The sequence below is a fragment of the Anopheles nili genome, chromosome 2, assembly GCF_943737925.1.
Source record: "Anopheles nili chromosome 2, idAnoNiliSN_F5_01, whole genome shotgun sequence".
Taxonomy (NCBI): domain Eukaryota; kingdom Metazoa; phylum Arthropoda; class Insecta; order Diptera; family Culicidae; genus Anopheles; species Anopheles nili.
In genome coordinates this window covers 33,857,932-33,881,619 of record NC_071291.1, presented here as the reverse complement: position 1 = coordinate 33,881,619, position 23,688 = coordinate 33,857,932, and the positions used below count along the sequence as shown (strand labels likewise).

General features: G+C 43.4%; 1 protein-coding gene across 1 annotated transcript; it reads right to left on the bottom strand.

The window, feature by feature from the left end:
• Positions 1-11,896: 11,896 nt before the first annotated feature.
• On the bottom strand, positions 11,897-23,403 carry LOC128731982 (broad-complex core protein-like). Its single transcript, XM_053825142.1, has 7 exons — positions 23,218-23,403; positions 22,962-23,150; positions 22,366-22,867; positions 21,849-22,284; positions 21,565-21,716; positions 21,378-21,428; positions 11,897-12,459 (listed from the first exon to the last, which is right to left on the bottom strand). The coding sequence occupies exons 1-7, from the start codon at positions 23,401-23,403 to the stop codon at positions 11,897-11,899; spliced, it is 2,079 nt and encodes a 692-aa protein (XP_053681117.1).
• Between the last annotated feature and the right edge of the window lie 285 nt (positions 23,404-23,688).

Genomic DNA, 23,688 nt, shown 5'->3' with positions numbered 1-23,688 from the left:
ATGCGATCTCGTCGTCAAAGAGATCGAACGTCATCAGTTGGTATGAGCATGGGGTGGTATAATATAACGCGTGAGGAGGTGTGCAAAATGAGAGAATAAAAAGATGAATAGCATGCAGCATTCACGCCTACTGTTGTCAGCTAGCGGGTGTTTCTATCGAGATCAAGTGTAAGATCACTAGATGCAATGTGATTTGTGTCACTGACGTTGCCTAGCAACAAGATCTGACGTTTCTTAACCTCATCGGGAGACGGAAGCAAGCGAGAACGTGCCACATGCAGCGGAATGGACTGAAACGAACGGAAAAGCTGCATGGTTTTCTTTAGCCTCACAGGACACGGTGCGTCATTTGACAAGAGTATGGGAAGGTTGCGTCTAGACAAGAAAGCTCCACGGTTGTCCGGGACGTTTTGTAGAAAGACGACAGGTTGCAAGTAATTAGGATCTCTCTTGCCTGGGAGCACATCCGTTTTATGCTAGAGAATATTTCATACCCTACATATGCTACTCGATACACTGTAACGGAAGCACGCATTACGTATTATGAGTCTTTCTCATTCAGACAGGATTATCAGCGAAAGCTCATGGAATTTTTAAGCATCTTTCGAAAGGACAAGAATCAATGGAGCAAAAAAAGAGAGAGAGAGATAAAGAGATTGAACAAGAACCGAACCTCCTTCTGTTCTCAACTGGCAGGGTCGTGGGGCACATCGTATTCTTCGTAGGTTCCTGTTTTGAGTGTCGGTTTTGTCCGTTTAAATTTATTTAAGCATTAATTGGGTTCATTTTTGTATCCTCTGTGAACGGTTTGCTTGTTTGAATAGAGTGCGTATGTCGGTGTACTTTGCTGTCTGCTGGTTGCACTAACATGCATTAGAAAGATACATACTTGGTAAAATACTATGCTTTATTTTTAATCCGTATGCTAAGTATTTATTGTATATATATATGGCATTGCTTGATTTGCTTGTTTCTTTTTTGTGGTGTATATTTTTTTTTCTTTTAATCGTTGATTGTATTTCGCTCATCGGTTTGCTTGGTTGGCTCGTTTGAACTGGAATATGTACAACTGTATTTGCTAGCGACTAATTACGAATTAATATCAGTAGCTATTTTAGATCGATACAGATACTTAGATATAGCGATAGCGATGAAGTAGAAAAGAGATAGAGTTCGTTGAAATCGACAGACAACGGAAAGGTGGTGTGAGTTTTTTTTCTTGTTACAGAATAAAGTCACAAAGGTGGAGATGGCAAGTGGCTTATAAAAAGTTTATAATCGGTTACTGATGCACTGGAATGATGTGGTTTAGAAAAATCTAACATTACAGCTATATATGTGTGTATATGTGTGCTATCATTTTTCTCTAGATTGCAACAAAACAGTGCCACTGGTCGTGTAGCCACTGAAACATCTACTGAAAGGGAAACATGTGAGACGATGCAGTTGCAAAAACTATGCCTAAGGTAAGAGCGAAGGAAAAAGGCGAGGTTGGAGTCACTAGCGTTCGCGGCAAGGTGCACAAGGAGCGCAAACGCGTTTCAAAGGACGAAGAGGTAGTTGTTTGGGTAGTAGTAGTAGCACTAGCAGAATCGTGGGTGGTAATTAAAGTTCGTCTGCCTTATTAAGCTATAAGAAAAACCTATTTTACTGCTCAAACTCACCGGAGATATTCTCACTAACCCGACGTGGGTGCATTTGATATATTGCAATTAAATAATAATCATACGCGTAATTCTATATATGAGTAAACTAGAGACAAGACAGAAACACTTCTGAAGGGGAAACAGTGTGGAATAGCTCGTCGAGCGGTCATGGAAGTTAAATATCATTAAGTAGCTAATTAGCTTACTATGAGGGCATCTAAAGTGCATGAAGATAACAGAGAGAAAGGGCAAGAAACAGGAAGCTATTTGTATTTTTTTTTTGGGAGAATGCGTGGCTCAAAGAGAGTCTTGTACGAGTGAGAATAATGTTAAAGATTAAACCCAACGCTATCTAAAGAGCACGAAATTCAAATTAACATCGTAAAATAGAGAAAAAGTAAACAATATGCTTCACAGAAGCAAGCGATAGGAGTAGCGCAACAGAGCGAGAAAGAAAGAAAGAAAGATTGGGGATGATAGCGGAATAGATGTTGATAGCAGAAAATCGATATATTGGAATTATGTTGGCTAAGAGTTTACTCAATTTTTTTTAATAAATTTCATTCAACATTATATGTCGAGTAAGCAAAGATACAAAAGTTAATCTCAATCTACCTAAATAGTAAGTAACGTGGTCTATTTTAGCAAAATTTACTAATAGAAAAGAAATATCGAAAGGCGCATGTATAGAAGGTATGCTTGCGAAGTAGATTTATATTTGCAAACGTTTCAAAAAAATGGAACGTGAAACTTGGAACGAAGGGCACTTCTAGATGTAGTCAACTCCGAACAATTACATAGTAATTATAGCGTTGGAAAGTGAAAGAGCTACTAACAGAGCGACGCAGAGGCAAAGGCGTATGGAGCGAGTAGTGGGAGTGTGGAAAAATGTGGATACTTTCTAGAGGCCGATAGAATTGGATAGATAGATAGTGGGAGATAGCTGGGCAGATGGATGGGTTTCAAAGGAGGCCATTCGATACGTGAGTTAAATAGATAGCGGCAGGTAGCTAATTAGGAGAGATAGAAATAAAATAATAACATAAAACGCTAACCTTTCACACATAAAGTCTTTCTTTTCATTCTCATGAGTTTCTTATTGGTACTTCGACTGATCGATCGTTCTCTTCAACCTTTTCGTCATTTTTTCACACAGTCAAAATTTGCGATTGCGAAAGCACGGAGAAGCACATCGAGGGAGATAGAAAAGTAGGGTGGTGGTTTGTTTTGGTGCTGCGAACGTTGAGCTAGAAAGCCGGCTTTTCTCCCCGGTGCTCTCGAGGCAGCTGTTTCGATACGCTCCTGTGGTCCCCGAGTCGCCGCTCGTTCGTTATCCTTCTCGCAGATGGCGTTGCGTAGAGCACTTCCCGTTTGAGCTTGCGTTCAAATCATGCGTTTTCATGCGGCACCCGCCAACACGTGCACAGCACGCAGCCACTGCTGAATGAATGGTTGTGTCACGCACGCAGCCATCGCTCGCGCGGTTGCTTGGAAACGCACGTTGGCGGTACGTTTCTTTTCTTTTAGATACTATTTCGATCCCAGCTATGCTATGGTCCGTAGGTACTATGGCAGACGAACACACACACGTACGCTCGCAAATACACACATACACACACATACATATAGGTTCTGGCATGTGTCGCCATTGGTGGAATGCAAAACGGTCCCCGCGGAAAGGACACGTGGAAAGTCACGATTTGCGGTGCAGCGGCCCCGTTTGAGATCACGCAAGAAGTTTCTCTGCACCTTCTTGCCCCCGATAACATTCCTCCGTGTTGAGCTTCACCATTCGCGCATGGTAGCCGTGATGATGATTGGTATGGCTGAGAGAGGCTGAACGCCAGTGAGGATTTTTCGTAATAAGTTTCTTGTGCGTGCGCTACTCCTGCTGCGGGAATATGTGCAAACTATGCTGCTCCTCGTCATCGTTCTTGCGACACCATTTCACACTCATCCTTGTCTGTGTACGAGTGTGCTGTTCGGGAATCTGGTTGATTTTTGGGTTTTTGATGGCGGGGAGGAGGGAAAAAACGACAACCTTAACACCCACAAACCCAGTGCGTGCGCAACCACGTGGTAGCGCGCACGTGGTCAGACGCATTTCCCGCTCACCCCACGGTACTAGTGTGGCGGGTAGGAGCGTACGGCGAAGAATGCTTCGGTTCGAAAGCATTCTCAAACAGGCAGCTATGGCGTTTGTGGGAGCAAAGGATGTGCTACTGGGAGTGGTGGTGGTGGTGGTGGTGATGGTGGTGATGATGTTGGTGGACGTGACAATGGCGGTAGCACGAAGGGCAGCGCGAACGGAACGAACGGAGGAGCCGGCACCGCGTTCTAGAAGAACTTTACATCCTTCATGTCCAGCTCACCGGGCCGGGACTTGTGGTAAGTGTAGATATGTGTCATCAGTGAGTTTCGCGAGCAGTAGACGCGCTCGCATATGATGCAGCGGTACTCCTCCTGTCTTTCCGCGTGTTTGTCGGCGATATGCCGCTTCAGTGATGCTTTCGAACACAGCACTTTGCCACACAGCTGACATGAAAACAGTTTCTTAGGAGAGCAGCCTGCAATATAACAAGACACACGAAAAACATTCCAAAAAACTACCCAATTTGTTGTTGATGTTTTGGTTTGATTGGTTTGGTTGTATCGAATCGGTGAGTGTTTTTTTTTTTTTTTTAAGTTTAGATTATTCTTTGAAGAGAGACAGACAGACGAGTAAAACAGTCGTAAGATAGAAAGAGTGAGAGAGAGAAAGAGAGCGAGAGAGCGAATGAGATAGAGTGTGGTGTCTGCAGGAAGAGAACGAGACAGAATGTTCGCGTGTGGTGTGAGAGAAAGAGAGACAGTGACAGCTGTTGCTACACTACGGAGAACCGTGTACCGGTTGTGACGCAAATTGAACATAGACGCGAAGGCTTTTCCTCATAGCAATCCTTGGGAAAACGTCCTTTCCCGGTGCATTTCGTATGCAACGACATAACAAACCGTCATACGGACATCATCGTTCTTCATAAGGGTATACATATATATATTTGTGTAGTCGCTGTAGTTGCTGTTGTTTTCGTGATGTATATTGATGTACACGCATTCTGCTTTGTTTAATAACTTTAAATTTACGCAACGTCAACCCCGAGATGGGCCGAAGGGCCAAGGCTGCATACAAATTCAGAGTGTGTGGGTTTCAGTTGGGAGAGAGAAAGTTCGAAAAGAGAAGAAACAAGGTGATAGAATAGATAGGACCTTCGGCTGAGCATCTGAAAGACGATAGCACTTCCTTTAGTACCAGAAGGACCTCTTCACCTGCTTTAGTTGGTGGTGTCCATATGTCGTCGAGGGAAACTACCCTCAAATGGATACCGGAAACAGATGGATTGATGAGTGAAGAAAAACGAATAAGAACGAGAAGTAGCGCGGCTTTGGTAGAAAGAGAAAGTTCAGATTAGCAGTGCGCGGAAGGAAGGATAAAGACTCGAAGAGACGTGATGTGTCGGTGGATGACCAGCAGTAGGAAAGCATAACAAAAGCATAATCAATGTGGTATCAAAAGGCCCTCCTAATTTCGCTTGTTCTTTACGTTAACGCATCGTCGAACGATGAATGCACGCCGGGGTGTTCAAGGACGAAGGTGTGTGACAGGATGAAGTTGTTTTGGGAGAAGAAAGTACCGGGAAATAGTAGCAGATTTACACTTGGCCTTGCTTTATCTCGCTTTACTTAGCACGTCTTAGGTTTGCGCGCTGTTGCCATCTATTCCTTTGCCCTGTTGTGGGAATGTAGTACATTGATATTGGATCGGCGATAGTTTGTTTGTTTTATTGTATTGTTTTGTTGTTGTTGGGTTCAATTCATACCTCTCATCTCTAGCTGACGCTGTACGGATCAATTGTTGCCATTTGGTGTGAGTACATTTAGATCGAAGATGAAAAAAATTGAGTGGGGTGGAGGGAATAACACAGTAATAAGTTTACACGTATAACAAGGATAAGCAATCGGAACACTAATTACGGTACACTGTTCGACATTGACATAAAAGCCACAACATTGAACTGAGTAGAACACAGTAAATGAACAACTAAAAAAAACACATTTAATGCAAAAACCTTGCTAAGTAAATGCGAAAATCATACAACAGTGAAAACCATACAACAGTAATCAACAGCGATCCCTTACGGCGTGTGGTTAAACATGATTACAGCAATTATAGCAGTGCCCTTGTGACGTTTTCGACAAAAAACACAAACAAAAAACTCGTAACTCGCTTTTTCAGCCTCCTCAGCATGATGCCACACTAAATTTCGCACAATTTACTCTCTTTCTCTCTCTCTCTCTCTCTCTCTCTCTTTCATCTCTCATTGCACTCCAACGGCTCATTTATTGTTCTGCTTTATAGTTTTCAGCTGGCTTTCCACCGCTCAAGTACAACGCAACAGTGGGTGCAATAGTGTGCAAAGAAGAACGCTTTTCGAAATATTAGATACTGTTTTTATTCAATTACTGATAATTGTTTTAACTGTTTACAAGCTGGGTTGTTCTGGGTATTTTTTTTTCTCTCTTTCTTGAGCGCCTTTTCGCGATCCTGTGTGTTGTGTGTTTGTTATGCTTCATTTAGTTTGATCGCTCGTGGCGCTCAACAAACGTAAAGTTTCGCATGCGTGTTGTTATCCTTACGGCGTTTTTGAACTCTTTCATGCCGTTGTTGTTCTTTTTCTGTAGCCCAGTTTGCTCCTTTCTGCACAATGACGGAAAGGGCCTTTTACAATTCACGAATACATTAATTCCCATTTTGCATTAGAGAAGTACAGCTTAAGTTTGCTCGTTGCCCTATTTTCTATGATTCTGTTTTTTTTTGTGTGTGTAATGCCTGTCTCCCCTTTCGGTTCTCTGTGTCTATTTCTGTTTTGTTACATAATGTGAGAAGTTGCGTTTATTAGTACCATCATTGTAAGGTGTAACACTATCGGTATGCTTCGTAGGTTCTGGGTTTTTTTTTGTGTTTGATTTCAATTTCATCTTACATTCTTACTATTTCTCAGTGGTATTGTTTTATTATTAGCGTTTTTTTTTCTCTCTTCGTGTATCTCAACCTTCTGCTACCATTACGTTCCGTTGGCTGTTGGCTTGAATCCAGTTCGCAAAACTGGGCCCCGGCCCAATGTGTCTCACGCGATAAAACACATCGATCAAACTAAGAACACCGCTAGGCTAGTTATGCGTTAGTTGCGTTCAATAATCGCGTACGTACGCCGTGTTACATTATCGGATACACTCGAGAATGAAAGATAAAGATGCGTAAGAAGAAATTCATGATAGAGTTGGTGGTGGTAGCAGATGTTGTTTCCTCTTTGCTCGTAGACTATGTCCTTGGAACATGGATCGGAATCGTTGCTACGATTACACGATTCTCGATGCATGCAAGTTTCAATTAATTTCCCTTCATTTTTATCAGTGATACTCGTTCTCTATTATCTCGGCGTGCCAGAATAGACACCTTCTTGTTGTACAGATTTTGAAATTTTGTATGACATTGATTTGCTTACTCCTTTCATACGCGGGCGGCGAAGCTGGAGATTTTGAATTTGTTTTCATTTGCTTCATTTTGTTTCGGTAGCTTTATTTTTTCTTTTTGTGTATTCAATTTTGGTTATGCACTCCTGCTCTGCTGATGATTGTGTCGCACATCATAGTTTTGCTCTTGATCTTTTCACAGATTTCCTCGCGAAAAATAAATTAAATAAAAATACGGCGAAAAGGTGGGAAATTATACAAAAAAATAAACAATAAATAAAAGTATACGTAAATCAGAAAACATTGCCAGATGTTACAATTACACTAAACAAAGAAAAATATTTTGCTAATTTTGGTTCGTTAAACATTTTCTTTTCTTTTTCTTTTTCCTTAATTGCGCACCGCGTTCGCACTTGGTTCAAAAATTAAATATCAGACTTTTGTTTTGCACTTTTTTTTTGCTTCGCAATCAATCAAGTTTTTTTTTGTTGTTGCTTGTTTGCATTCTCGGGTTCACGTTTGCTCTCGTGCCCGCTTCCTTGGTTCCTTATCGTAGGGGAGCATTCATGCCAATTCAACAATATTATATAATTTCAGTCTTTTAGACAATCACAAACAGGTTTTTGTTTCTTTTTTTCCCTTTAATTTTTTTTACTGCGGTGTTGCGCGCACCCCATTTTGCCACCCTTTCTTCTGTGTGCTTTACTAAACGTTAATTTTGCTCTTGCATTGCGTGTGTGTGTAAAATTACGCGTTGCATTAAAATGTGGGCTCCCTGCGTACTGCGCCGCAGGTGAATTTGGAGAACGTTACTTCTTAACGCTACAAAACGAAAGAAAGAAAAAAAACCTACAGCATAAATCACACGCCGATCTTTAAATGCAAACATGCGCGCGGATCAACGTCTCAGCTATACGGTCGTTCAAGAATTCATCGTTCATTTGCTTTTTAGTATTTTGTTATTAGCTTCCGTTCCTCAGGAAAAGTGCCTTTCAAAGTGGAAAAACAACGAATCAAATGTCCGTCTCTAGTGCGCTACATTTCGCGCTATCAGCTCCTTCCCGTTCGACACAGATCGCGTCAAACCCTATGTCCTTATGCTCCTGTGTTCCTGTTTGCTTCCTGCACGTTCATAGTTAAGTGTTTCACATTTTCCCATCTCAGTTTTTGTTTGTTTTATTGTGCTTCCTAAACGATCGCACCCATGTGCCGGGACCGAAATAAAAAAAAAACACTAAACAAAAATAGCCTTGTGTAATACTAAATCAGTTTTGGTAACTTTTTCGTCGCTTTATAATTTGTCTTTTTGACCCTCTCCGTTTTTTTTTCTTCTACATTCCTAACGCTTAAATTTTGTCAACCCTTTATCGCTGCGATTTCGTCACACGATCGGGGGGTTGTATTATTTGTTTTTCCCTTTTTCTTTTTAATCATATACACGGTTTATGTGCGCCCACTTAATACATTGCCTTCGTTGCTTGTTAAGCGCTCCAAAAAAAGGATCGCTCCTCGCTTTTGTTTCGAAATTTTGTTATAATCCAAATTCGTGGTGTCCAAATATATGGTGTATTCCGCTTGTTCTCCTACGCCGCGTTCAATAATTTACTTGTGATTTAGAATCTAATCAGTCATATTGTAACTTGCAGGCCATAATCTACATGTTTGCTTTATTTTTTCTCCCCCATTCGTTTAGCTATGTACGTTCCCTTCAATTCTCATGTGGCACCGCTACAGCGTGCTTCTTTATTTAAAGTTCTGTTTTTTTTTTTGTAATTTACACAAACCGCCAAAACCTCATGGTTGACAAACGTTCAACGATCAAATACATCTTTCATCCGTTCCATGAATTTTCTCCATCTAATTTTTTTGATCGGCTTCGATATTTCTTCGAGTTATTTTTACAATATAACATTTACGACGACAATATTCATTTTCTTCTCCCTACTGTTCTTGTGAGTGAATCAAGTTGGACTCAGCCCAGCCCGTCGGATAAGTTGCGTTTTCCTTTAACGATTTATTCGACGCATCCCAAAATCCACGTCCCATAGAGCCACTGACCGACACACACAAACCATTTGTGTGATTGTACCAAGGCAGGGAAATTTACAAATTTTGGTGAAGCGAAAAACGAGAAAGAAAAAAACTAGCAACACAACCGATTGGGTGCAGGAAGCTAGCATTCTCTTTCAATTGATTCAATTCGATACACACCCACCAAGAGATGGTCGTTATTGCGTGGACAACAAAAAACCAAGCAAACCAATGCCAATGGCAACATACTTCATCGAATATCGGCTAAAAGACCAAAAGGTGGGTTTGAGTTGGTGTAAAATCAAAAGAAAAAAACATCCATCATCCGTTAAAACGCACGTTGTTGGGTGTGGTTACGCTTACGCGAAGAAGCATAAAAAAAGAACTTCTAGCTGATATAAACTTAACATTCTTAACAGCCGAGAGACCGGGCAAAAACATAACAGGAAAGGACACGCTCGTTTCACTTTTCATTTCCCATCCGGTTTTCCGAAATAAACTGCTCCATAAATTCCTCCCTCGGTGAGACGGAAACCCTTTCTCGGCGAGACGGCAAAAGTAGTAGTATTCATCTAACTTAAACTTAAAACATGGGATTTCATTAGTCCATCTCATTCGTACGCATAAAGTAGCAGCAGTTAATGTGGTGCAGATAACTATGCTAAATGTAATTAATAATTATTAATGGAAGAGTGGCAGCGTAATGCGCGTTCGATAATTGCGGTCGATGGTCCTAACGTCCCCAAAAGCGACCAGACCGCGCGATTTTCAGACCAGACTGGTCTGTCAGCCGTTCGTTTGGTGGAGCTGCGGAAAAGCGAACTCAACATTCCACAATTTCCATTTCCACAACGCTAGCATGCGCAAACAAAGATTCTTAGTTGCATACAGTGTTTTGTTCTGTCTTTCCTACGATATCTACTATTTTGCTAGAGGCGCTTCGAACGGAGACGTTTGTGCCAGTTGTACCCACTAAAATATAAAAGGTAAATGTCGATGTGCATGTGCGTGTGTGTGGTTTCTTTTCGAACTTAATGCGACGATTTCCGAAAGAGTTAAAGGAGAAAAACAAACATATAATGAGGGGGCGGGGGCGAGATGGAAGGAAAGCATTAATTTAATTTAAGTCGAACGATTAAATAACGTACGCTAACCGTGTTTACAATCTAGCACGAAGTAATAAACAAAAAAAAAATTAAACGAACATTACTAAACCGGAGATGGTATTGGATGAAAATCAGTCTTCGCAATAATTTTACGTACAGTCAGAATAAATGTGTGTTTCCATACCGAAAATACGCGACTTTGGCTTTCCATTTCCACTTTGAGACAAAACAAAACAAATAATTTCGCTACGTTAGGGTTAATTTATACATCGCGCGCCGGTTGCGCCGTGTGTTCGCGAATCCCGTCCACACGCGTCCTTTCTTTTTCTTTTTGCTGCCTCCTGAGCTGCAGCAGGACGACAAAAAAGGATAATGAAAGAGAAAAAAGACAGACTGATCGACATCGATTGACCAGAACTCGAAAAGAAGGAGAATAGGAACCGCTTTTTTTTTGCTCCTATCGTCCGTTGCGGGCCTCTGAAAGGGGGGAGCCTTCTCCATGTCCTTCGACGCGAGCGGATTTGTGTGAGTGTGTGTGTGTGGCAAGGATATCCTTCTGCACACTGCATCACCGCGAACCGGATCTCGGAAGGATCATCGAGAAGACCGGAAGATGGTAGGTTGGGCGGGACAACATAATCCATATATGCTACATGCTCGAGATACGACTAAGAGTAATATGCGTACTAAATATGTATGTATAGGTTCAACAAAACAATTCTGAAGAATAAATCAACTATTCATATAAAAAAAAAGATCGGCAAAATGCTGCAAAATACCCTAGGAGCTATGACCGCGTAACGAAAACGGGAAAACGAACGCGCTCGTCTGACATTTCTTTATATATATATATGTTTATGTATGTAAAAATTAAAAAAAAAAAACGCTAGCACAATAACATATTGCTGGGATCGCGCAAAGTGGGAGAAAACGCCTGGAAGAAATGCGGGGGAGGAGAGAGTGGGAAGACAACTTCCGGTATCGAATATATGTCCTTTAACATCCGCCCCTGGCTAAGTCACGCCCGGTCAGGAACACGTGACCTAATGATCCTGCCTGCAATCCCTTTCTCTCTTCTAGAGAACCTTGAGACCGTAGAGACCCTAGAGGGGTCCCAAAAAAAAAGGACTGTTTTTTTGGGGGGGGTGGCACAGATTCCGACTCATTAGACGTCTCTCGTTAAGCTACACGATTACATCAATTTCAGGATCTGCTTCAGGAGTTCGCGCAGATTGGACACCGTCCCCTTCACCAGAGTCCCTTCGCTTTGGGGCAACGTGAAGTAAGAGACAAAGCAAGAGCGAGAGAGGGAGTGAAGAGTCAGACTGAGAGAGTGTGAGAGCGAGAGTGAGTGAGAGAGTGAGAGAGAGAGAGATTTTCACAAACAAGGGTGCTCTTTCGACGGAAAGCTGGAGCTGCTTTTTCCACGCGACAAATTAAACCCACCCGGTGTAGGTTGGTTGGGCGCCTCACTACGCGGCGGTCCAGTGGGCGATGGGGGGGTTTAGAGAGAGGTCCTCTTTCCACACCCCCACCCACCGCACTCCTTCTCCCCCCCCCCCCCCCTACCCAATCTCGCCGTCCCTTTCCTATGCCTTCTATTTACAGATATTCGAGCTTGGTCGCGACACTATGCTTGATATCACAGTCGGAAGCGCCGGCATTGTTGTTCAGCATCTCGTGATGACCCCCACCGGAAGCGGCAGCGGCGACGGCCGCAACGGCGGCAGCAGCAACCGCGGAACCATGATGCAGCGGACTGGCCGCACCACCGCCACCCCCAACCGCGGCCGCAACCGCCGCGAACGGATGCTGCCCGTGCAGATGCGCGTGATGGTGATGGTGCAGGATCTTCTGCCGGCGATGGTAGATGCTCTTGTGATTGTTCAAGCTGTTCAGCGTGCGGAACACCTTGTGGCACAGGTTGCAGACCGCGTTGTTGAGCGGCTGCAGGTGCTGCTGCTCCTTGTGCCGCTTGAGGGTGAGCTTCGTGCTCAGCAGCTTGCCGCACACGTCGCACCGATGGCACGCCGCCAGAGGCAGCGGTAGCGAGAGCCGGTTGACGCCGTGGCCCCCACCGTGGCCACCGTGCACCGTGGGACCTCCTCCGTCCGGTGGCGATGCGGATCGCTGCTGGGACGCCATGCTGGCCGCAATGCTCATGCCTGCGACGTGGCCATTTTGTTTCACACGCGCAACACGCCGATGACGACGACGACGACCACGTGGTCCACACGCGCGAGCGCGCGTCCGTTTGCGGGTTTTGGTACACGCGTGCCGACACACGTGTGTTTTGTTTCGAAGGGAGAGGCGCCCGCGAGGAATGCGGAGGAATGCCGGAATGCGCGCGCACATACGCACAGCATTGAGAGTACGGAGATGTGTGTGTGTGTGAGTCCGAACCAGGCATTTAAACGTGATATCGTGCATATATCGTGATTCGACCGATAAGCAGCACCGGGAAAAGAAAAGAGAGACAATAGTGACTTACTTTGCGTTGCTTTTGTTTGTTTGTTCGATTGTGGATTTGTTTGTTTTTTTTTTCTATTATTTTTTTGTTTGTTTGTTTGTTTGATTGATTGATTGATTTGTTGGTTTGTTTTCTGGTTGGATTTTGGTTTTAGCTTCAATCATCCATTATCGTCTATAATTATCGAATTGTCGAAAACGAAATTGCCTAATTTGGGTATTGTTTTTTTTTGTTTTGTTTTGTTTTGTTTTTGTTCAATTGATTTTGGTTTTGTCAAATAGTAGGCAGAATAAATCATTCATCATATACATTCATACGTGTTGAACTCTATCTTTCAAGCAAACTATCGACTTTGAAGGGGGTAAAAAGGGGGACGTTTTTTTTTGGGGGGGGAGCAAAATTTTGAGATTTTGAATTTAGATGCACCAACCACCCGGTTCGGGGTTGTCGGCCATTTTTGTTTCTTTTACATTGCGTTCTGATTTGCATTTTTTCTTCTCGTTTCTACCGTGCTCATTTGGTTTTTCCGATTAGTTTTTCTCCGATTGATAGCGTTCGATCGATTTGCAGTTGGATAGAAAACATTACAGATTAAGGTCGTACCAATTGCAGAACACAAAGAAGAAGAAAAAAAACGAGTGTAATAATAAGGCAAAAATGAAACACAAGTCAAATATGCATGGCCGAATAATGTGCGTGATATAGCCAATCGGGAAAGTGGGGAAGGTTTTTTTGTTCGTTTTGATTGGTAACGTACGTTGCTATTATATTTTCCATTTTTCAAATAGTTAACAGCATCCATGAAATAATAACAAAAGGGTAAAGAGAGTGAAAGTGAAAAAAAGAAGTAAACACATAGAACACATTGACAATAAAAGTAGTGATAAACCCGGGGTGGGGTTTGTTTGTTTTTTTTGTTCGTGGGTCGTTTGTGGGGAGCTTTGGTTTGGGAACGGCGGATCGATGGCGAGCGCCAGGAGGAGGTGGAAAGGAAAGGATAATTCACATCGGCCCGCCATGTGGGGAAACGGCGCAAGGACAACTGACAGGTGTGTGTGGGTGGAGTGTGTGTGTGTGTGAGAGGATAGTAGTTTGATTAATAAAAGCTATACAATATGAGGATAATTATGGTGTTGTTGTTTGATGAAATTAGGTACCATATAAGGACGAAGTTATCGGTGTGCGTTCCTGTACAGGCTCGATACAACCAAATGCTGATCGCGACAACCGAACGCAACCCTGGATGCATTTTTGCACCATTAGTGTGCAAAGAGAATATCTCCAACAACTGACCTCGGACTCGAGAGATACATAAAAATTTCCGAAACAACGGAAAGAATGCTAGAAAGTGACTGTGTGTGTATTTGAGAGAAAGTAAGTGAGATAGAGAGAGAGAGCGAGAGAGAGAGCATCGCAAATCCAAAAAGGGGAGCATCGGCGCGATCTACAATTGATATCGAATTAAAAGAGCATCATAACTTTTCAAGTTGCCAAACATTCTGAAGGCAGCGCGCGCGTGGAGGCATATGTTGAGCGCTTTCGTACATAGCACAGTTTTTTTTCTAGATTTTTCTGCGTTTTTATGATTGTGTGTTTTTTTTTGTTATCTCTCGCGTATCCTTTGCAACCAAAACGGCCCCTTACGTTTAAACAGATTCGCCCACCGCTCGGGGAGCTAGTTATGATTTATATTCGTGCGGTGGCAAATACCTTCTTCCCACCGAATCGAATCGCGCTCGTGTGTTGTGCTGCCTCCAGCATGGTATCATTCTGCATGTTTTGCATTGTTGCTTTGCCTTTTGCTAAATGCGTGTTGCTGATATTTGGTTTGCTTTGCTCGCTCTCGGCCCTACCCGCCTACGATTCGGTTAGAGTGTTATGAATTCGAAAAAATTGCTATGCAAATCGTCCGAAAGGAAACACACATTTGCATCCGTGAGCAGGCGTTTGCATGGGTTTTTATTTAAGAGTGGTAAAAAAAAACAAGCATCAGGATACACTCTAGTACCTGCCGCTGTTTGTTGTTGGTAGCTGTTGTAGCTGTTCAAGGATCAACAAACGCTCCAAAAAGCGCGTTGAACGGCTTTACTACAATAATGCAGGTTGTTCAATTGTGCAAACAACAACACGATGCTGATGGAAGTAAAGGTTGGAAGGATGGATTGGGAGTGTTGGGAACGTTTCTAAAAAGGTATTGCGTGGTAAAAACAAAAAATAAATCGAATATGTAACGGCCAATAGAGTCAGTCGGATCAATAACTTCACCGCTGGGGGCAAAGTGAAAACGTGCACTTCTTTTTGGTAGTTCTTTTCTTGTGTTGATAGGTGTTTCGTTTAGCGAAATTAATCATTAAAATGTAACCATAGTGTTGCGTTAAAAACAAATGTTAAAATCGTTCGAAATTATTCCTAGACCGCACTCTCAGCCACCGGCAGACCAAGAGTGTTGGTGACCAACTACATCAAAATGCTTCTATCCATTAGCAATCGAATTCGCTTTTCTAACGCATGACGATAAACGGTGTGATGTGATTGTTGTGAGAGTGGTTCAATAAATGAGAAACAAACCAATTGAATAAAAGTATTGTTGTTGTTTTTTCTTCGTTTTGCAAGCCTGATTAGAAAGTCACTAGTGTCTCAATTTCATATTTCCAATTCGAAAACAAACATAAACGCCATAAGGTGGCTATCAAGAAATCGTCCCTCTTTTCCAATTGATTCCAATCGAGTCTCTCTACTCTCTGTCTCTCGCTCTCTCTCTCTCTCTCGCTTTAGTTGCCCCCTTTTTTTCTCGACTTGCTCCCCGGCTGACCTTCGGTTTGGGGGTTAGTTTGAGATGGTTTCCTATCCGTTAGTATAAATCGCACGGTGCACAGTGCCATTAACGCCCCAGTTTTTCGCGATGGGTGGTGTGAAATTTGTACTCTTTTTTTTTTGCTGCATATCCCTCCGCTCTCCCTCGTGCGATTAAGTTCACCTACAATTTCATCTTATTCGGCGTTTTTTCAGGGACATTTCATTCATACCCACATCGATTAACTCTCGCTTTTCCTCTTGCTCCGTCCGATCGTTTTCTCATTTCTTCGCTCCGCTACTTCGAGCTGCCTCGCTAACAATGCCTTCTCCCTAGCAGGCAAACTACACTAAAAAGCCACCGAAAATATTGCCTTCGTGCAACAAACGAAATTAACAGTACGTTTAAAGGGCGCGTTTAAGTGTCCCACGTGGGGATGACGCAGTTTAGCCCCACTTATTCGAGGGATTATGTCGTGTTCACTTAATAATACGGTAGTTATACGATCGCTTAATTATCCTGCGTGTAATATCTTGCATCGTCACCATATCCGAAGCGAGAGAGAGAGAGAGAGAGAGAGAGCAGAAATATATCAGAACAGTTGCGCTCTCTTTCGCTCGTATCGCCCCGCCGCAGCTTTGCTACGCTAAAATCTCCGTTCAATCACGTTTCTATTACTGGTTCCATTTGCGTTACGTTCTCGTGATCCTTTCCGTGCGCAGGTTCGGTTGGCAAGCACACACACACCCAACCAGGGTGTACTGATCATCCTGGCCACCCACCGGCACCATTATGCCACCCTTAAAAAAACGCCAGCACACACCGCCCCAAAAACGTCTCTCCTCAGCGACGGCAGCGACATCTAGCGGCATTCTAGTGACGAGCGATCCTCACACGTGGCGCATTGACACATGCATGGCCTGCTGGGTTGGCGCGCTCAAAAGTAGCTACTCTGACGGCCCGGTCCGAGCGGGCTACCGGGCACGGTTGTTCCGGCCGGCGGTGGATGCGTGCCGCCACCGGAAATGGCCGCGGTGGTGGAGGACGCTTGCGAAATGGGCGTTAGCGGTGTCGAGGGTGGCATCGGTGACGGAGGGCAGCTGGGGCTGCTGTTATTGGCGCCACCCGCGCCAAGCGTGAGCGGAGCGAACTTCTTCTCGTCTTTGGGATACTTCATGTTTCTGTGATAGATGCTCTTGTGGTTCCGGAGGCTATTCAAGGAACTGTACACCCGCTTGCAGATATTGCACACCGGTTCTTTAGTCGGGCGCATGTGAACGTTCTGTATGTGCCGTCGCAGGCGCGTTAGTGATGAAAGGTTTTTGTTACACGGATCGCACCGGAAATCCTCTCCTAAGACTGATGACATGGGATATGACGGTGATGGTGGTGGTGGTGGTTGTGGTGGTGTGATGGTGGTAGCATTTGGCAGTTCGATGGGTTTGGCGGCGCACGAGATCGATTGCAGACATTTTGTCGTCAGGCGCCCTGACGACGGAAGAGTCCATAAAGAGAGGTGTCAACATATTAGAGCTTCGTCGTTAGAACGCATACGCATTAACGGAGTGGAGAATTGGGAAGCCTTTTGTGCGTCCTCGAACCCACCGGGACGCCGGGACGTGATGGTGGTTAGCTTCGGGAAGGGAATTTGGGAAACGAAGTCCCAAGTGGGACTGAGCGGGAGCATAGCGAACCAGCGAGTTGCGAAACCCTCGGTCCTGGATACCGGATCTTCGTTCAATCCGATTACCCACGGAAACGGGTCGCTTAGTTAGCAGTTGGTACGCGCGTCGTGATTAACACCATCACCGAGAGAACAAACGGAAAACTATTTACTGGCGGTCAGTTGTGTTGCTTGTGTTGCTTGTGTGTATGCATTGCGGTGCATTGCCAACCCAAACTAGCGAAGGACACATGCCAACGATAATTGCTCACGTCCTTTCGGCAGATAAAGAGCAGGACAGAGAGATGGGAAATGTTTCTTTTCACAAGGCTTGCTATACTAATGAGTGGTTCAGAATTTTGGTCCTGCAATCCGGAGCATGGTGGTGACAGTGTACAACCGGGTAACATACAACACACGCGAGCGATTTGCATTTGTGAGTAAGGGGATTGAATGGGGATATAGAGTGATACCAGCCAATATTGCTACGATTACTAGAATACATTATCCGCGTGCTTGCACCTCTAAAAACAAACGCCATATGATACACGCGCAAGTAAACGGCTTTCACAACGCGGAGCTCTAAATCCAGCAAGGATGTTAACGTAATGTATATGGCCAAAAAAGTAAAAACAAAGTAAAGAAAACAAAAACCCCTCTGCCTATGCTGGTTAACGGCGGTGTTATTGTATCCCGTTCGCCATAAGCTACCGAGTGTAAAGAGGATGGGGGGATAAAACCGGAAAACAGTACAGGGACAGGAGCAAAACTAAAGTCATGAAGACTGGGAGCCCTTTATACCTTCACAACAGCTAGAGAAACACGTGTATCGATATTATTGCGAAGTGTAATGAAAATAATGCCCGGAAAATGTTCGCCTGACAGGGAAACCAGCACATCCTCGTCAGGTGATCGAGGTGTGTGTGTCGATTATTAATCCCCCGTTCGCGGTTTAAATGAGAGAGTGCTTTAGAATGCGGCAGATGGAACTGAAATCCAAATGGCAAGCAAACTGCTACCACATTCGCGATTAGTATACGAGGCACTGCGAATGGTGTCGGTAAGAGGAAGTGTTTGTTTTTGATAGCTTTTTCTAAACCGAAGTGTATAACACACGGATGACAACATGTGACGATCACCCACACCCAAAGCCAAAAGAAGGAGTGTTGTTTTTTGTACTTGTTCTGATTGCCTATTTGAAAGAAGGAGCCGATGTTCGAGCAGTCAAGCGGAAGGGAAAGGAAGGAGATAATTGGGGGATTTTTTTTTCTTCTCTTCCATTTGCATTTCAAACAAATGCACTCTCCGGGGGTGACAAGGTTTTGAGTGTTGTTTTGCGGTTCGATGTTTCTGTTTTGTTTTTGTTGGTGTTTCGGTGCATAGGCATAGGTGATTGGCGATTATTGAAACTGTGTTTTTCCATATATGTTGCCTTCCAATGCATCACACACGCGTCTCGATACTTTTCAAGTGTTGTTTTATTTTTGCTCTTGTTTGGTTCGATCCGATTTGGGGTATTTTTTTAGTGTTTGCGCTCCTCCATTTTGTTTTGCTTACTCGCTGCTCTCTCAATTATACACAAGCCACTTTATCCAAAAAGCTTCTTAAGATCAGTGTAAATGCTTTACGATCTACGGTCTAATATTTACAGTGTGTGTGTGTGTACAACGGGTTGTTTGTTATTCGAATTCTTTTTGTTTTTAGACTTGTTATCACAATCAGCCACAAGAAAACCAATTGAATTTTGTTGTTGATCATTTTTGATTCGTACTATGAACGAGAACGTTCCATTGATCAAACGAATGGTTGAGACAATTTGAAAATAAAAGAATTTCACCAGATTTGTTTTCTACCAGTTCAAAACTAGTTCAAAGTATGATCGTTTTGTTTTGCGCCGTTGTACATACACCGGTAATACGAGCGATTCGATCGCGATCGACTTTTACAACTAATATATAGCATGTTCCAATTTCTCCACCCATAATTTGTACAGATTGCTTTGGTGTTGAGTTGTTTGTGGCATAATTTGGGGTGCCATAGTCTTACATTAGGGCTCTGATAGGTATCGTCCGATACACAGCGTCTTAAAAATAGTAGCGGTTGTTTTCATAGCATCCTGGATTTGTTACTAAGGTTAATTTTTCCGTGTCCGAGGATCAGCCATCTTATGAGTAACGTAAACTAAATAAAAATATAAATAATTACAATAATAACCACAACAGCATAGTTTCATACATAATCCAAACCTCTAGATATTTTGTACAATTTTTTTTCTGCTGATTTCGCTTAGGTTATATTTTTTGTTTGTGTTTGTTTTGTCCGTTTTGTTATGTTTTGTTCTATTCACTCGATCCATCCAATTCGTTCAATTTTTGAAACAAAATACTTATCGAATTTGATTTTGTTTTTGTTTTGTTTGCTTTATACAATTTGCGGGCACCAACAGTTGATAAAAGTAATGAAAAACAAATGTACTTATATTGAGTGATAATAGTAGTTGATTGTGTAGTGGCAAAGTAATAGTAAAAAGTGGCAGCCGTTTTGGTAGTGATAGCAATAGATGTAGTAGCTATAGTTATAGTAGTAGTAGTAGTAGTGGTGGTAGTAGTGATAGTAATAGTAGACGTAGCAGTAAGTTGTAGTATTTTTAGTAATGGCAGCGGTAATAATAGTAAAAGGTGTAGTAGTAGTAGTAAAGGTAGTAGTAGTGGTTATAATAGTAGTGTAAATAGGAAGTCCATATATGTTTCGTGTATATTTTTTTTTTTGAAAACCGATTTTGAAAGAAGATATGAAAAGTGAAATTTCCAATGTCCAAACAAAACACGTTCACTTTTATAAATGCAGCAGTTTGTTTATTTTTAATATGAATGGAATGAAGATTAAACATTTAGAGGTTTTGTATAATTCTTTTTTTTTTTGTTGACAACTGAAAACACACAACAACGACGTATAAACACGATCAAACACGTAATATTATACCAAACAACAGTTATACATTCTTACACTAGTCAAAAAATCGGAACAGCACACAACTTATGAGGAAAAGCAATAATGAGTACAATTAGAAATGAATCACCGGTTTAAAGTAGAAAAACAAATGCTTAATTCAAAATATCCTTCCTTTACAGAAAACATTCATAAAAAAAACTAAATTAATTATCGCTTGAAGTAGTACATAATTCGCTTTCTTTTCGGTAAGCCGCGTTCCTTGTTAGTTGCATCGATTTGCATTGACTGGTTTCTCGGTAGACTAAATGATCAAAAAATTATCCAGAACAAGCTGGAACAGAAAGAAAAAATATTCAACGTTTTCTTGCCTCCCCTCAGATGAGGAAATTGTACCGAAGCACAATTTTGGAGAGAAACACATTGTACACATCCAAAAAGGGGTTGAATTTTGAAACTAGTTTGTCCTTTAATTTTAAAACAAAGTAATAGTGACATTGATATGCGTCAAAAACCGTTAATCGTAACGCTTTTGTTTGGATTGTTCCGTCATAAATTTTGCCATATTTTTGTTTATTCCAGTATACGGTTGTGTAAGTACAATTGTCTTTCGTTAAAAGCGTTTACTGGTTAGTGAGAAAAAAAATAGGAAGAAAATATGGAATCGGAATTAATTTACTGGCCAGGATGTGATGGAAATCACCAGACCCGCACGGTTTTCCAAAGGGATTACTACTATTTCTTTAACCACAAGCGCACCGAAGCGCTTTCGTGAGTGTGATAAAATAATATCGAATATTTTCTGACCGTTTAGTTTTGGAAATGATTTCTCTCGAAGGATTAAACAATTATTGATTTACTTCTTTTTTTTACGGGGTAAACAAGTTCAAACGATATGATACGGTTACTGTACATTATCACAAAGAAAGTCCATATTTTCCCGCCGTTTGCGCAACATTAACAAAGTTATCAAAAGGTATGTTCAAGTTAGTAATTGATTTTGGTTTGAATTAATTTTATGTTTCTTTTTTGTTTTGGTTGTTTTAATTTGGTTTCAATTGGAAAATGGAAAATATATAACGTTTGTAAAAAAAAAGTATAAATAAGAAAGTTTATGAAAGATAGTAGTCGATGTATGTATAAATTTTGTTGGCTTGTTGAGATTTCAATTTAGGAAAATAACAAATCGAAACAGAAACTAACTTACCCTGGGGCGATCCGGCCAGCTCTACCGCCTGCAATGCCTGTGTGTTAAACCCTGGGAAAAGGGGGAAAACCGTCGGTGAGTCTTTCTGTTCTGTCGCGCCCGACATGAGGCTGGCGATCTCCACCTCAATCTCTATCACATGTATATTCCCCAGATTTCCCGCGCCAAAAGGACGCCCACAACTCACCTGCCAACGCCGCGGGGTCTGCTGCTAGTGCTGCCATGGAAAAGTTAAAGGAAGGCGGCGTCTGAAAAAGCTTGTTTTCGCTGGCGTTCATGAGAAACTGTGCTCCACCGTGGTGATGCATCGCACCATCCAGATCATGATCGTTCGGTGATCTAGTGTGCATGATGCCGCGCGTTGCAGGATCAAGAACGAAAGGACGAAAACAAAGCGTGACATTAACCACCCCACGGTTCAATAAAATATGTGCGCGTTCCTCGAATCGTGTGTGTAGACGCGTCACTTACCGCAGGGATCCCTTCATATCCAGGCCACTCTTGACGAGGTCCCCGTGTTCGTCCGTCACCGAGTCGGAGCTGTTGTCGTGATCACCACCGGTGCCGCACAGCAGCTCCAGCGGTTCCGATTTGACGTCCTCAGCCGATCGTTCCGACGGAGACGATGCCAGGCTTTCCTTCTCGGCCGAGCACAGGCTACCGGCGTTGCTGCCATTCGACGTACCCAGTGAGGTCGGCATACTTCCGGATCCGCAGAGACCACCGACGACACCGATCCCGCCAACACCACCACCACCACCAACGCCACCGCCACCACCACTGCTGTTCTCCTTGCTGTGCAGCAGATTGTTGTTCAAGTTGTTGTTGTTGTTGATGTTATTGTTATTGTTATTAATACTACTTTTTATTAAGTTACTCGAGCTGTTGATGGAGAAACTGTTGCTGCCTGTTTGTAGTTGGGATTTTGAGAGATCGAAAGGAGTGCGTTTAGTATCCTGAATTGGTTGGATTCGATGGACCAACTCACCACTGTTCGCGTGTCCGGATAAGCTGTCCGGTTGCCGCAGCAGCTGGTCCTTTCCCTGTGGTGACGGCAGGTTGATGTTCTGCTTGGAGGCGCTCGACGAGAAGTCGGTGGCGGTCGTTTGGGGCGTATTGCAGATCACGTCCAGGTCCCGGTTGTTCGTCGGCCCGTTGCTGTCCACCGACATCCGGTGCCGCTTGAGTGCCATCTCGTCCGAGTGTGTCGAGTTGTTGCGCTCTCGTCGAAGTGCGGCCGCTGCCGCAGCCCGCTTCAGCAGCTGATTGACCATCGGTGCCCCGCCACCATTGCTGCCACCACCGCCTCCACCACCCCCACCACCACCACCAATGACGCTGTGCGGGGAGGAGCTGTTCTGCAGGCTGCTGAGATGCGGTGGAGGCGAAACACCCTGCGACACGTACAGCGACTCGTCCAGCATCTTCTCCGGGTAGATCGGATGGTGGATGACACCCGTCGGCAGGTTGGCCCCGAGTGATGTGTGCATCTGTGTGTGGTGAAGGTGGAAAGCATGAGCCTTTCGACCTGCCTATTTCGAAATGGCGAGACGCAGGAGCACCATTTTCACCGCGCATACTTACACCGTGTGTTTCTTCGGCTTGCTGTTGCGTCAAACCGGACACTCTCAATATTTCGGCCGTCTTCAGGAAGGAGCTGAGGGACCGCTGATGCACGTTCACCTCACCGTGGTAGATGAACTCGACCAGGGCGTGCAGATCGGTGAACGCCACATCCTGCAGCACTATCACGGGATGCTTGCAGGGTGTGCTCTGGAAGGAGAGCAAGGATCGCGATCGATCGTTGGACACGAACGGGAGGAGGGGGGATTCTACTCACCTTTAGCAGCTCCCGGAAGTACGTACTGCACGCGGACAGTACGACCCGGTGGGCCTTTAGGCTGCGGCCATCGCAGGCTAGCGTCACGTCGACAAAGTCCTCATCATCGCGCAGGTTCTCGAAGGCCGACGTGATACTGCTCTGGTAGTTGTTCCATCGCAGGCAGAAGTGCTGCGTGTCCACCATTTTTGTCAACTGTTTTGCACTGTGGGTTCGATTTATTGTATTTTTGATTCCGTTTTGTACCACTGCTCGCCGTTCTGTGTCCTACACGCTATAACTTGCTACACCGTTTACGAGTTGATATGAATAATCTGCAATGAGGATGACAGGAAGGAAAACAGACAGTTTTTGTTAGGTATTTGATAATATTGGCTTAGGGTAATTTTAGGACAAGGTTTTTGAGATAATTACAAATTCATGAAGCATATTGCATTTGACAATAAAACCTAAATATTTGGCAATGACACG

Excerpts from the sequence above, each read along its gene's own strand:
- LOC128731982 (XM_053825142.1), bottom strand. The coding sequence starts at position 23,403 with ATGGTGGACACGCAGCACTTCTGCCTGCGATGGAACAACTACCAGAGC. Across the intron at positions 22,285-22,365 it reads ATCCGGACACGCGAACAGTG|GCAGCAACAGTTTCTCCATC; the intron begins GTGAGTTGGTCC and ends AACTACAAACAG. Across the intron at positions 21,429-21,564 it reads AGACCCCGCGGCGTTGGCAG|GGTTTAACACACAGGCATTG; the intron begins GTGAGTTGTGGG and ends CCCTTTTCCCAG.